This window comes from Desmodus rotundus, chromosome 6 (genome assembly GCF_022682495.2).
Source record: "Desmodus rotundus isolate HL8 chromosome 6, HLdesRot8A.1, whole genome shotgun sequence".
Lineage (NCBI taxonomy): Eukaryota > Metazoa > Chordata > Mammalia > Chiroptera > Phyllostomidae > Desmodus > Desmodus rotundus.
The window spans coordinates 158,554,632-158,567,084 of record NC_071392.1 but is presented as its reverse complement, the minus strand read 5'-3'; the positions used below and the strand labels follow the sequence as shown (position 1 = coordinate 158,567,084).

General features: G+C 50.0%; 1 protein-coding gene across 1 annotated transcript in view; it reads left to right on the top strand.

Moving 5' to 3' along the window:
• Window positions 1-312: 312 nt before the first annotated feature.
• The window catches only part of SDK1 (sidekick cell adhesion molecule 1), a 576,882-nt gene continuing 564,741 nt past the window's right edge, over window positions 313-12,453 (top strand). The window contains exon 1 of the mRNA XM_053926257.2: window positions 313-841. Coding sequence (XP_053782232.1) covers window positions 595-841 — 247 coding nt within the window. The 5' untranslated portion in view covers window positions 313-594. The remainder of the gene's footprint in view (window positions 842-12,453) is intronic.

Below are 12,453 nucleotides of genomic sequence, written 5' to 3'. Positions count from 1 at the left end.
GACCCCCTCCCCGCGCCCCCGGCCCGGGCCACCCGGGGACGCGCGCGGAGCCGGCGGTGGCCTGCAGTGCTCGCCACGCGTCCCTAGGGGGCGCAGCCGGCGCGGCAGCCGCGGAGCAGAGCCCCGGGCCGGCGCGAAATTCCAGGCGGGCGGGCGCGGCGAGTTTGAAAACTGGCGAGGGCGAGGGGGCGGGACTCGGGCGCGCGAGCCACCGCCCCTCGACCAATCGGCGGTGGCGAAGGGCGTGGTGGGCGGGGCGTTAGGCCGGGCTGTGAATGGGAAGCGGCGGCGGAGGGCTAGCGGGCGGCGCGGGCGGGCGCACTTTCTCCCCAGCGCCGGGCGGGGGCGGCGGCAGAGGCAGAGGCGTCTGCTCAGAGCCCGCAGACCCTTTCGCGAGACGCTGCGCGGCCCGGGCGCTCCGGCCACCCGGGCGCTGAGGGCGGCGCGACAGGAATCCTCCCGCTGACAACTTCTCCCCCGCCGCGCCCCTCAGCGCCGGGTCTCCGCACCTGGTCGCCCCGCGGGCGCTCGGCCGGGGCCCCCCGCCCGCCCGTCCCGCTCGTGGGGCTGAGGCCGGGGCGGCGGCCCCTCAGCATGGCTCGGGGCGAGCGGCGGGCGGCGGGCGGCGGCGCGGCGGGCCCGGGGCGGTCGCGGGGGTCCCGGCTCGGCCCCGAGCGGCGGCGGCGGCGGCCCCGGGGAGCCCGCGAGGCGTCCGCCAGCCCCGGCGCGGACGCGGGGGAGCGCGGCGGGCGGCCGGCGACAAAGTTGAGCGCGGGCCGGCGGCGCGGATGGTGGGCGCTCCTGGCGCTGCAGCTGCACTTGCTCCGGGCGCTGGCGCAAGGTAGGCGGGGGCCCGGCCGGGGCGGGCGCGGGGTCGGGACGCGGGGCGGGGAGCGGGGTCCGGAGCGCCGGGGCCGGGGCCGGCGCGGGCTGGGCTGAGCTGGGCTGGGCGCTCCGCCGCGGGCGCCCTTCGGTCCGCCGAGCCCAGGGCTGAGGGCAGAGCCGCCCGCTGCTCCGCCCGCACCGAGCGCGCTGGGCGCGGGGCTGACTCCCGGCTCCCGCACCGCCGCCCCGGCCGCCGCGGTGCCCGCAAGCGGTGGCGTCCGCAGCGCCCGCCGGGCCGTGCGGGCTTCGGCTCGGACCCGCGGGGTCTCGGGGGCGGGGGCGGCCCGTGTGGCGGCGCCGGGGGGCGGGATCCCCTGGGACCGAGTTCTGCCCTCAGATCGGGGCCCCCCGTTGGCTCGGGGTGGCGCCCCGCGCCGGGCAGCGCCCCCCCGCGGAGCCGTGCGGGGCCGGAGGGGCTCGCGGTGCGCGGCGACCCCCGCACGGGGGCACCTCTCCCGCCGGCGCCCCCTGCGGCTCCGCGGGGCCGCGACCCTCGAGAGGGTCACACGCGCGCCCGGGGCCCAGGTGGCCGCCCCGCCCTGCTCCGCGCGGGTTAACTTCCCCGTCAGTCAGCGAGCGAGCCTTTCGCGTGTCTGCGCCGCGCTCGGCTCGACGACTCGGGGGGGAAAAGCGTCTCTGGGTGGGAGGGCGTGTGCGGGTCGCCCGCGAGCCGGCTTCGGGCGCGGAAGGAACCGTCCGAGGGAAGCGGGGCTCGCTGACGCCCCCGACGAACGGGTGAAGACGCCGGCTCGCGCGGGGCCGTGAGCGCTGCGCGCTGACACTTGTGCACTGACACACTCGCACTGACACACGTGCACTGACACACTTGGAAATTTGTGCACCGTGTCCGTGGCGCGGGGAGGGGACCCGGTTCGGCTCGGTTTCGCAGCGCGTTGCTCGGCGTTTCCACTTCTCATCGGCTGCACTTTGAAGGCTCTGTAACAAGTCACATTTTTACAGCCGTAACGTTGACGGAAATGTACTAAAGAAAGTACAAGGAGATACTCAAACTTTGTTAGGAAGGAGAAGTTTATCCCGTGATGCCAGCAAAAACAGTGGCGCCTCTTTTACATTTAAACGGTTTATAAAGTGTACAGATGTTTTAGTGTAAAATTTCAAATAGGTTGTCACAAGTTTTAAATTCATTGACAGGTTTCTGTTCTCTGTGTTCTGTGAAATGAGTAATATATCCATCATTTTTTATATCATGTTGGAAATTCACATTACAGGAGAGATGTCACCATTTGACAAAAGCTCATGTATCTTGAAAATGAAAATTCTGGGGCTGCTGTAGCGATTTCTGATGGGATGATGAGTTAGCCGGTCATATGGGCAGGGATGTGTTCTCTTGAATCTTATGGAGTAAAATGTAACATTCTGGAGTACTTGCCACTAAGTTGCAACTAGTGAAGTAATCCCTAATTTCTCAAGTGTTTTCTACTAATTAGGTGTTTTGTGTGGTTAGGGTTGGTCCAGGGATGTCTGGGAGCAAAGTGCAACACTTACCAGGAGAAGTTACATCTGGTTAGTTACAGAGCCCGTCGGGAGAGGAGCTGCAATTGACCTTTGTGTGAAACAGCAGGTTCGGATCTTCAAAATGTAACTTCAGTAGTCCTGAGGTTTTGCTTTTTACGTGTAAAGAGACTTTGTGTTGCGGACCCTGGGCATTGCTGTGCAGGACTTCCCTGGATTCCTAAAGATCCAAGACTTCAGTTCTGAAAGACGGCGGCAGTGCACGCCTGCTTTCTGTCCTCGCCCCGGAGCTGACCTGAGGGTTTCAGACGGGTGGCAGGGCCGCAGTATCGTGTGTGAAGTCTGCCGTGTCTCGGCTTTCCCGCTGGGCCTTTGACGGGCTTATTGGTTCTGCTACCACTTTTCTCAGGCCAATTCCCAGCCTTGGGTGGGTCTACAAATTAGGCTTTTATGCCACTGGTTTGCTGGAGAAAGCACGAAACAGTGCTCATTGGGTTCACTACAAATTTAGTTTCCTTTGGGGCCCTTCTGGCTTCCCACTACCGCAGAAGTGCTTCCTCTTACTCCAGCCCGCGTTCCCTCACAGCCTCACGGTGTGGCGAGTTTGCATCCGTTGGAACTGGAGGTCCAGGCTGCCTGCCTCACCAAAGTCTTCACGCACAGTGAGTGCTACGCATGGGAGGCGCTCGGATACTTACTGAGCATCTTATTAGGCGACTGCATGTTTAACAGGTGGCCCCGGGCCACTGGGTGGGTAACTGTGTGGTAAATCTAATAATAAGCAGTTTTCACCCTCTCTGCTGGCTTCTGCATAGCCACCTGCAGCGGCCCTTTGTTGAGCCCTTAGTAGGTGCCACGCACAGGTGCTGCACAGGCTTGTTTACTCTCCATCCAGCCCACGCAGGTGGGGAGCATTTGACATTTGTTTTACCTGTGAGAAACTGAGGCACTGAGATGTTACTTAATTTGCCTAAGGTCCCAGGGTAGTCGTGATGGAGCCACCGTGGAAAACAGCCTGCCTGCTCCACGGCCTGTGTTCGCCACCAGGGGCAGGGGTGTCTCCCTTGTGGTCTCTGCCTTTCCGTGGGAGGAGGAGGTGTGAGGGAAGACGGCCCGTTGGTATTTTCTAAATACTGTGCCGAGTTACTTGGCCTCAGGTTTCAGGGTACCTTATTTACTGTTATTGTAAAAAAAATAAAAATTACATATATAATTAGGAAAATAGAGAAGAGGGTTAAGTGTAACCCCCTTCGTATATACTCACCCATCTCCCATAATAACATGACTGTTGCCATTTCGGCGTTTTTCTCCCCATAAGATAATAACTGTCAAATTGTAATTGAGCATGGGCTGTGGTAGTTTGGCGGCAGATTCGAACGTCCCAGAACTGACCACTAGGAGCGTGCCAACCATTTCTTTGAGGAACACTTGGGGAATCTTTATCTGCACTCAAGTACGTGCACTGAAGTCCTTTGGCTGAAAATAGAGTTGGGGTTTGTCAGATACAGGCTTTCAATTTGTTATTTTGCTTTATGTGCATTTAATCTAACCACAGTTCAGTTTGGCTGCGTGCTGGGACCGTTGTGCTTAGCCAGGAAGGTTCCCGTGCCCTCAGACACTGAGTAAAAGCACAGTCACTCTGGCCAGCAGGTAATTGAGTGGAATCAAAGAGGACCTTGAGTTAAATTCTACCTGCCAGTTGCCTTTATTTCTACCCTAAAAGTCTTTGTGCTGTTTTCGTTGTGAGGCATGGATTTGGGGCCTTCCTCTGGGTGTCCCGGAGGTCAGACACCAGTGATATGGGCTGACTGAATCTAGAGACGGGAACAGCGGAGAGTGACAACACAAAAAACTGGATTTTGACTAGGTCACAGCTTAGATGTAAGAAAAACTAGCTGTAAGAGTAGACCCTTTAAATCCAAATCCATGAAACTTGAGTAAAGCTGAGGATGGGGAATGAAAATCAGCTTGAAAAGCACCGTATAAAGAGGAGTTCAGGTAAATTTATCTTTTTAAAAAGTAAAGGTATCAATGTCAGTCTTATTATCTGGATACATTTCAACCTAATATAACTTACCTTTTAAATTTGTATAGTCTCTTTCATTCTCATTAATTTGACTTGAATATGTCTATAAGGCATTTTTCTTAGACAAGCTTCCCCCTAAATTTATAAATGTCTTTTAATAAGGTTATAAACATTTGTACCTTTTATCCCAAGGAAGAATACATTTTGTCAACTGGGACCGCTAATAAGGTAACTCCTCTTACCCTTTTGTGGTAGCACAAAGAAATGAAGTTTTTCAAGGAGTCAGTGAAACACAAAAGTCTGCCATCGCTTGGCAGATACTCGCCTGCCCGTTACTGACCCTACACCTGAGACTTGTTCCGGAGAATGATGTACTTTCATTATATATTAACACTGTTCTTTCTGAGTCTGCGTACAAAAGCCAACAATGTTACGGGAGCACTGCTTGAGGAAGCCCTTGTCATTTATACACGTGCTAGTCTAGTGTTTAGGTGGTCTGACCTCCCGTCCGGCATCTCTAAAGCCAGAGACTCATTGCCTTAGCCTAGCACCAGCCCCCCACCCTCTACCACCACCCTGGCTCCTGGGGTCTCCTGTGGGTATGTGGGAATAAGACTATTTTAAAAGCTCTCCTAGAAACGCAGGTGTGGTGAGTGGAAAAGCCACTGGGCTAAGTGTCAGTAGGCCTGGTTTTTATTTGATTCTGTAACTAACTTGCAATGTGAGCAAATCCGTTAGGCTCTCTGAGTGTGTTTTCTCAGCTGTAAAATTTGGGGGTTGGACTGGATCTTCAAAATTGTTCTTCTCTGATTCTCTGATCTTCTGCATGTTGTCCAATCCCTTCTGCCCTTCACCAGACTCCGTAAGTGTGTCTCCTTTCTGGGGACTCTGTAACTCCACTCTTGGAGTCTTCGCTCTTGGAACCTAATTCCCCTCATTTTACCTTTGCCAGGGTAGTTAATACAATGTTGAGACAGCTAAGGTGCAATGTGATATTTCTCTCTAGGGGCTGCCATTTAACACATGATGGATTTGCTCTGGCCTGAAAGTGGTTCATGCTCAAAATTTTAGGTTCTCTAAAATGAATGAGTGCCATAATTGGTCAGTGTAAGCCTAAAATTTGGGGAAATAAATTTCCTTACAATGTGAGATGCGCCCTGGCTGGTGTGGCTCAATGGAGTGAGCACCAGCCTGCGGGCTGGGAGGCTGCTTGTTCCATTCCCTGTCAGGGCACAGGCCTGGGTTGTGGGCCAGGTCCCCAGTTGCGGGTGTTCGAAAGGCAACCGATCTATGTTTCTAAAATAAATACAATCTTAAAAAAAATGAGATGCTTATTTACTTAAATGGCTGGAAGACTAAAGGGCAAGTCTAATTAAAATCTACTGGAGGTAATTAATGCAGTGAGAAATTGAAGAAGATATAAAACGGGTGGGTATGAGAATGCTTGTATTTACTGGATGGTGACCGTGAGTAATGAAAGAGATTGGTAGATGGTTCTGTTGAAGTTTGTGTTCACCCTAACGTTAGGTTGGTGGTCGTCATGAGGGACTTTTAGTAAATGAAAAGCTCTAAAAATTAACAAGAATTATTTCAACAGGCTTAGCTGGTACTCTATTGATATACAATGTCTAGTGAATATAACCACTACTAATTAATCCAATTTCTTGACAACAGACGCCAGTCAACTCCATTTACTGATCTTTGGAGATGAGCTTGTTGAACACAGGCTAAGGCAATGGTTTCTGCAGTGTTTTTGGCTTTTCTCTGTGTTTGTGTGTGTTTTAAACTGATAAGGCCAGCCTTTGGAGATGTGAGCTTCAGAGAGTGGGCTGGACTCCCAGGCCCATATTTTACGTAAACAACATTAGCCTTTGGTGCAAAGTTTTGTTACCTTCCCTCCCTTTCAGAACGCTCCTCTGTATTCTAGACACGATTCTTTATCGCAAGAGGTTAAGAAGCTCACAAATATTGTAATCTTGAATTTACAAAGATGAATGATCTTTCCAAGGTAAAAAATATTGGGATGTAACCAAAGAATGCGGTAGTGACTCAAACAGGAGTGTGGCTGTTCTGGGAGCGCCGGGAGTTGCCTGCAGTGAGAATAGTTGGTGGTAAGACTTTTAGCAACCCAAGCGGGCTACTTAGGAAAAATTTAGATTTGGGGTGAGGAGGGATTTCAAAGTTCATTTCACATAGGTGTAACCGATCATACTTAGATAAGGACGATCATTTCCAGAGGCTGTGGTGAGTGTGGGTTCTCCTCTTAAGTGTGAACCTTAATTTATGTGTGTGCATTTGGGGTTTTCTCATGAAAGAGGGCCTGTCTTCGAAGTGAAGGTCAGTTCTATCTTGGCTTCTCCCTAGGTGTTAGATGTCATACCAAAAAAAAAAAAAGAGAGAGAGAGAGATTTTGATTTTGTAGACCAAGCCCTTCTATACAATGGGTGTTGTCAGCATTGATTTAATACATGAACCACCAGATGGCAATAGAAAAAGTGTTTCTATAGAATGTAATCTGTAGTTTCCATAGATGATTCTTCCCCCTTCCACGGTACACTACTTTTCAGGATACTTATGCAATATATAAAATTGTTGGCTATGAACAAGGAGCGTTTATAATCTTGACAATGCAAATCCAAACCAGGAAATAGAGTGGCAGTAAAGCGTTACTAGAGAATGACATTTTATTTACATGAGCACATGTGTGAATTGTTTCCAGAGAGAATGGGTTTCCAAGGATGCACCTTATGGTTTATGTTATTGTATAGTCATGCTTCCACTTACAATGTTTCTATTCAGTATTTAGCTCTACAGTGAGCTGTGATGATTTGCAGAACTTTACAGACAGTATGGCGCTTACCCTGCAACATTTTATGTAACACCTTTTAAAGGGGGAGATACGTAAGTTTACAAACAGTGCATGTATTTATGTATTTTCCGGCCACAGGTAGTTTTACTTTATGTAGACTTTATTTTTGCCTTGTAGGCACGTCCCATTTTTCTAAGAATGTCTTCTGGGCTCTTCAAAGGTTTTCTTTTATTCTTAGCTAAGACTCCAGGTTACAAGCTAGAAAGTCAGTCTGAATTACTTAAGAAGAAAAGGATTTCATTGGAGACATCCAGGGGATTTACTGTGTAGCGCAAAGAACACCTTGAAACTTGGCAAATTTAGGGTTCAGCTCCGCCTTAGGAATAACTAGAGCCAAGTGTCTGGAACCTCTCAGGTACTGTCTTCCTGTCGTCATCCCTCAGTTTGCTTCTGTTCCCGTGTTGGTGCCGCTACTCTCGCTGAAAACTGGCTGCTTTCCTGTGACCGAAACCCAGCTATCTCCAGTCTTTGCATGCCTGTTGCTTCAGACCCTGGAGTAAAGATGGACTTAAAGCTTTGGTCGTGATTCCAAAATTTGTGAAAGGCTGAGATTTGTATTTTAAAAGCATAACCTTGAGGGGGAAAAGCAAAACTGAAGATGGGTTGGGAGAAACCGGAATGAACGACAGCAGACCAGTTCGGCTGCATCGGCAGCTGCAGTGAGAGAGCGTGGGAGCTTGGACCAGGGTGATCGTGTTGGAGATGGAAAGCACTGGGTAGAGTCGAGAGACCAAGGAAGGTACAGAAACGGGCAGGATTTGGTCGCTGGTGGTGTGGAGGGTGAGCAAGAATATGCCCAGGGTGATGTCCAGGTTCTCAGCTTGCACGACTAGTCGAGCAGTTGCTCAGTGAAGTTGCACCACCTCAGTCTGGGCAGGATGATCACGCTTTTGGTTTTAGATGTGTTAACGTGAGGTACCACTAAAGCTTCCACATGGAGCTGCCTACAAGGTGTTCGGATATGAGTTTTGCATCAGAGGAGAGGCCTAGGTATGTGGTATAAATATGTGTGGAGACAGCATAGCTTACGTTGTTTAAGAGGATGGGCGAGGCATAAAATCAAACCGACTCAGTCACTTACTAGCTGTACTTCCTTGGGTTGGCCATTTGGCTTTACTAAAGCTTTACTTCTCATGCCCGAAGTAGGTATAATAATTGCACCTACTTGATACAACTATTGTGAGGATCATTTGATATGATTCCAGGTGAGGTGCTCAGCACGGCTGAGTACGTAGCATGCATCCTGTAAGTGTTGCTGTCTACGTGTTTGTGGACAGACGCGCCTCATTTACCTTTCCCGGAGCACTAGGTATTAATGAGCGCTGCAGGACACAGCAGGGAGGGTGGAGGGCTGACGTGACTAGGGTCCGGTAATGTTAGTCTGGCTGTGACTTACTGGATACATTGAGGGAGCAGATCGGAGTGATGCGAGTGAACTGGAGAATGGTTGCGATAATATGGGAATACTAAGTATCTGACCTGGGGTGATACTGGGGTGGAAAAATAGTCGTGGTCAGTGTTGCTGCAGAGGTGAGTAAAATCTGGACCAAGAAAAGGCCGCTGAATTTGCTGATTAGGTGGGGAATGTCTATTTTGCTGAGTATAATTCCACTAGAGTTGCAGGAGCATGAAGTAGACCGCAGTTGGTTACCGAATGGATGGGTAGCGAGGGGAAGCAGCCAACAGGTGTGTGCTCATGCTGCTGAAATTCTCAAGCAAGAAAAGGAAATGAGAATTTGAAATGTATAGTGACAGAGTGATCTCAAAATGCCTTAGAAATGTTTATTTTTTCCAAGTTGAAAACTGATCTCGAGGCTGAAAAAATAAAAGTGGGCCATTGTCATCTGGCAGAATGTCAGTGATCAGCACAATTCTCTGAAGGGGTCGTTTCCACATTTCGTGATGACTGGAGGCTTCTGGCGACATCGCCACTGGACCCGATGGAGAGGGTTGCCACCCTCCCCCTGCTGCAGACACACACACACCGCCCACCAAGTATGGGGAGGACTAACAAAAGCACTCCTGAGCCCGGGAGGCCAGGGAATCCCAGGCGCCAGGGTGAAAAGAGAATTCCAGGCCAGGGTGAGGTGGGAGTCAAGGCCTCTGGCGGCTCCAGATTTGGTTATAGGCCCCGAGGGCTTGGTCCTGCGGCTCTCATGAAGGAATGGGGACCCCAGTCTGAGGTCTGCATAAGGGAGGAGGATAGAGGTGAGGTCACCCGCATAAAACCGCGAAGGACTGGCCCAGCTGTGAACAGAGGTCTAGAAAAACCTTGCCCACTAGTCTGAAGAGTGCAGAGACTTGCTGTCATTCTGGGGTTGTGCACAACAAAGAAAAAAGAGAGAAACATCTAAACCCCAAGGCTGTACCTCGTATTGGGGCTGGGTTAAAATTTAACGTTTCTTATAGCAGCTAACCCTCAAGCTGAGATAGTACCACAGAATCCGGTCCAGAGCTGTGGAAACCAGTGGAGCCCTCAGAAATAAGTGGAAAACCGTCCTGCAGAGCAAACGGAAAACCTCGGACCCTTGTAGTGGAAGCAACTCATGCTAAAGATGAACCGCACTAAGAAGTTGCCAGCGACACAGGAAGTGAGTCCCGTGAAGCAGCATGAGCAGACGTAAAGAGGCGGATTGGTACTTCAGGAGAGGCTCCTGGGACTCAGGGGTTGAAACTACTAGAGACAAAAGGGGTAAGACCATAATGAAAGAACATTGCAGGTTGGCAAACAACACACAGATTAGGAAAAGACCTAATATAGCTTCAAGAAATGAAATTATGGTCAATAAATAGAAGTGACCTCAATGGACAGGCTAAGCAGCTGTAGATACAATTGAAGGGAAAACTATTGCTCTTTAAGGAGACGTGTGAAATTACTTGGAACCCAGTACTGGGGGGTGAGGGGATGGGCGGGAATGAGTGGTTAAGACTTAGGAGCCTTAGTAGGAGAAGGTCCAGTATTACCTCCTGCAAACTTCCAGAAAAGAGGAGACAGTGAGAGCGGCACAATCTGAAGGTGTCATGGCTGAGAATTTCCCTCAATCAATGCAAGGCCAGAGCCCTGAGGTTCAAAAGCACAGTTAACCCCAGGCAGGAGAAGTAACAATAAACTCACACCCAGACATCGTGGGTGAAATACTGGGGAGAAAAGACAAAAGCAACGCGAGGAACGATGTGGGGACCAGCAGGCATTTTGTTCACAGCAGAAGGTGATCGAATCATGTCCCCACAGTGCGGAGTGGGAGACACAACCTCCAACCTGGAATTCTGCTTCCGTGTACAGTAACAGTCACGAGTAAGAGTGAAGTGCAGACTGCAGATGAAGACCGTGGTGATCACTCAGACTTGCGAAGGAACCACCAGGAGATGTACTTGAAGAAACCAGAAGGAAGGAGGGAAATGCAAACAGCAAAGTGCGAAGCGACAGGAAGCAATGGCCCTGGAATTTATTCTTTATGTGTATGCCCTGTGGTTTGAGAGGCCTCGTTTGCCCTGTGACTTTCCCCAGGTCAGCTGGTGAGGAAACATCGAGGGCCCTATCCTACTCTGCCGCTCACTCCGCCTTTTGGGGAACAAGTTGGGTCAGTTGGAGTCCTCTGTCCAATTAGCCAACAGCAGGTGGCCCTGACTAAAATAATGAGGACCTGAATTTTTCTGACATCTTTTCTAGTGGCTGATAGAGCACATGGGAAAACTAGCGTACTGCATCAGAGTTAAAAAGGATGTTGTAGAAGTGGGTCTAATTGACATGGAAGGGTGTTCAGAATATATTAGGTGAAAAATGGTGTTGTATCATGCTTTGTACAGAGTAGCACTAGCTTGTCTTTACTGAGTGTTTCTTCTGAGGTGAACGCTGTGCTCGGCCTTTCTAGGCAGCACGTGTACCCTCTCACAGCCCTGCTTCGTAGATGAGGAAACAGGCGCAGACAGGTCAGGGTCACCCGCTTAGTGAGCGGGGGAGCTGGGCTTTGAATGCAACGCTGGCTGGCTCCAGAGGCCCTGCTCTTGGTCCTGGCTTTGTGCTGCCCTTCGTGTGAGACCTGAGCACACATGGGAAGCTCTCTGACGTGGGGTCACTCCTACACACGTAAGAAGAAAAACGTCAGGAGCGCCACCCACCAAGATTTTGGTAGCAGCCCTTTCTTAGTTGAGATACAGGTATTTTCTTTTACTTTTTTCTATTTTGTGATTTTCTATAATGGGCTTAGGTTGCTTTTGAAATAAGAAATAATATAAAATATAGAAAAGTATAATAGATTTGAAAAGTAATGGGGACATAATGTTAAGTCAGAACTGGATAGGAAATTACTCAGTTTCATAATACATCCATTGAGTATGGTTGAAGGAATCGATCAGCCAACTTAACGTGCTTCTCTCTCTGTTACAGAGTTATTTTTTCCTGAGTGTTCTAAGTCTCAAACAAGCATTTATAACTTTTTAAAAAAATGACAAAAGCACTTATTTACCATAATGTGATGGTACTGGTGGATTTTAGGAGGAATATGGATTGAAGTAGTTTAGTGACTTAGGCTGAGATTGCTTTAATGGGGACCTGAGAATTTCTTTTCTATTTGCAGGAACTTAAATGATTGTTTTGGGCCTTATTTTGTTCATCTGTTTGAAAAGGCCTGCTGTATCAGAAATGCAAAAACCCCTCTGAAAGATGGGTGGGTAAACGCATTTGTACCATGCATTTCTGGTTAGTGTTGCTTAATCTTTGTTTTATGATTCTGGTGTCAGATTCTCTTCATAGTGAAACAATTCAATGAGTTCAATTTTTTATAGTATTCCATACAAAAAGTTTGAAGCATGTAATTAGTTGTAACCAAAAATTAGGAGTGCTTTTTAAATTGAAATGTTCCATGTAAATTACAAATTTATCAATGTATGTTAAATATAAGGCGAGTGTAAATTAGGAGAGGGCTATGCGAGAAAGCTGCGGCGTGCCGGGCAACAGCTGGAGCGTGGCCAGGCTTGTAGAAATGTGCCGTTTCCTGAGAGCGGCCCTGGCACACGGCGGGGCCCCCCAGCCGTGTCCCTGCCGTGCCATCGCTGGTTTTCTCGGAGCTCTAGAGCCCCTGCAGCCTCGGAGCTGCTCTGGTTCTTGCCTTTCCTGAAGGTTGATGTTCAGCATTTCCTCAAATCTATTTGTTTTTCAGTATATCCCCCTTTTGCTTAAGTTAGCTGGAGTTGCTTTTCT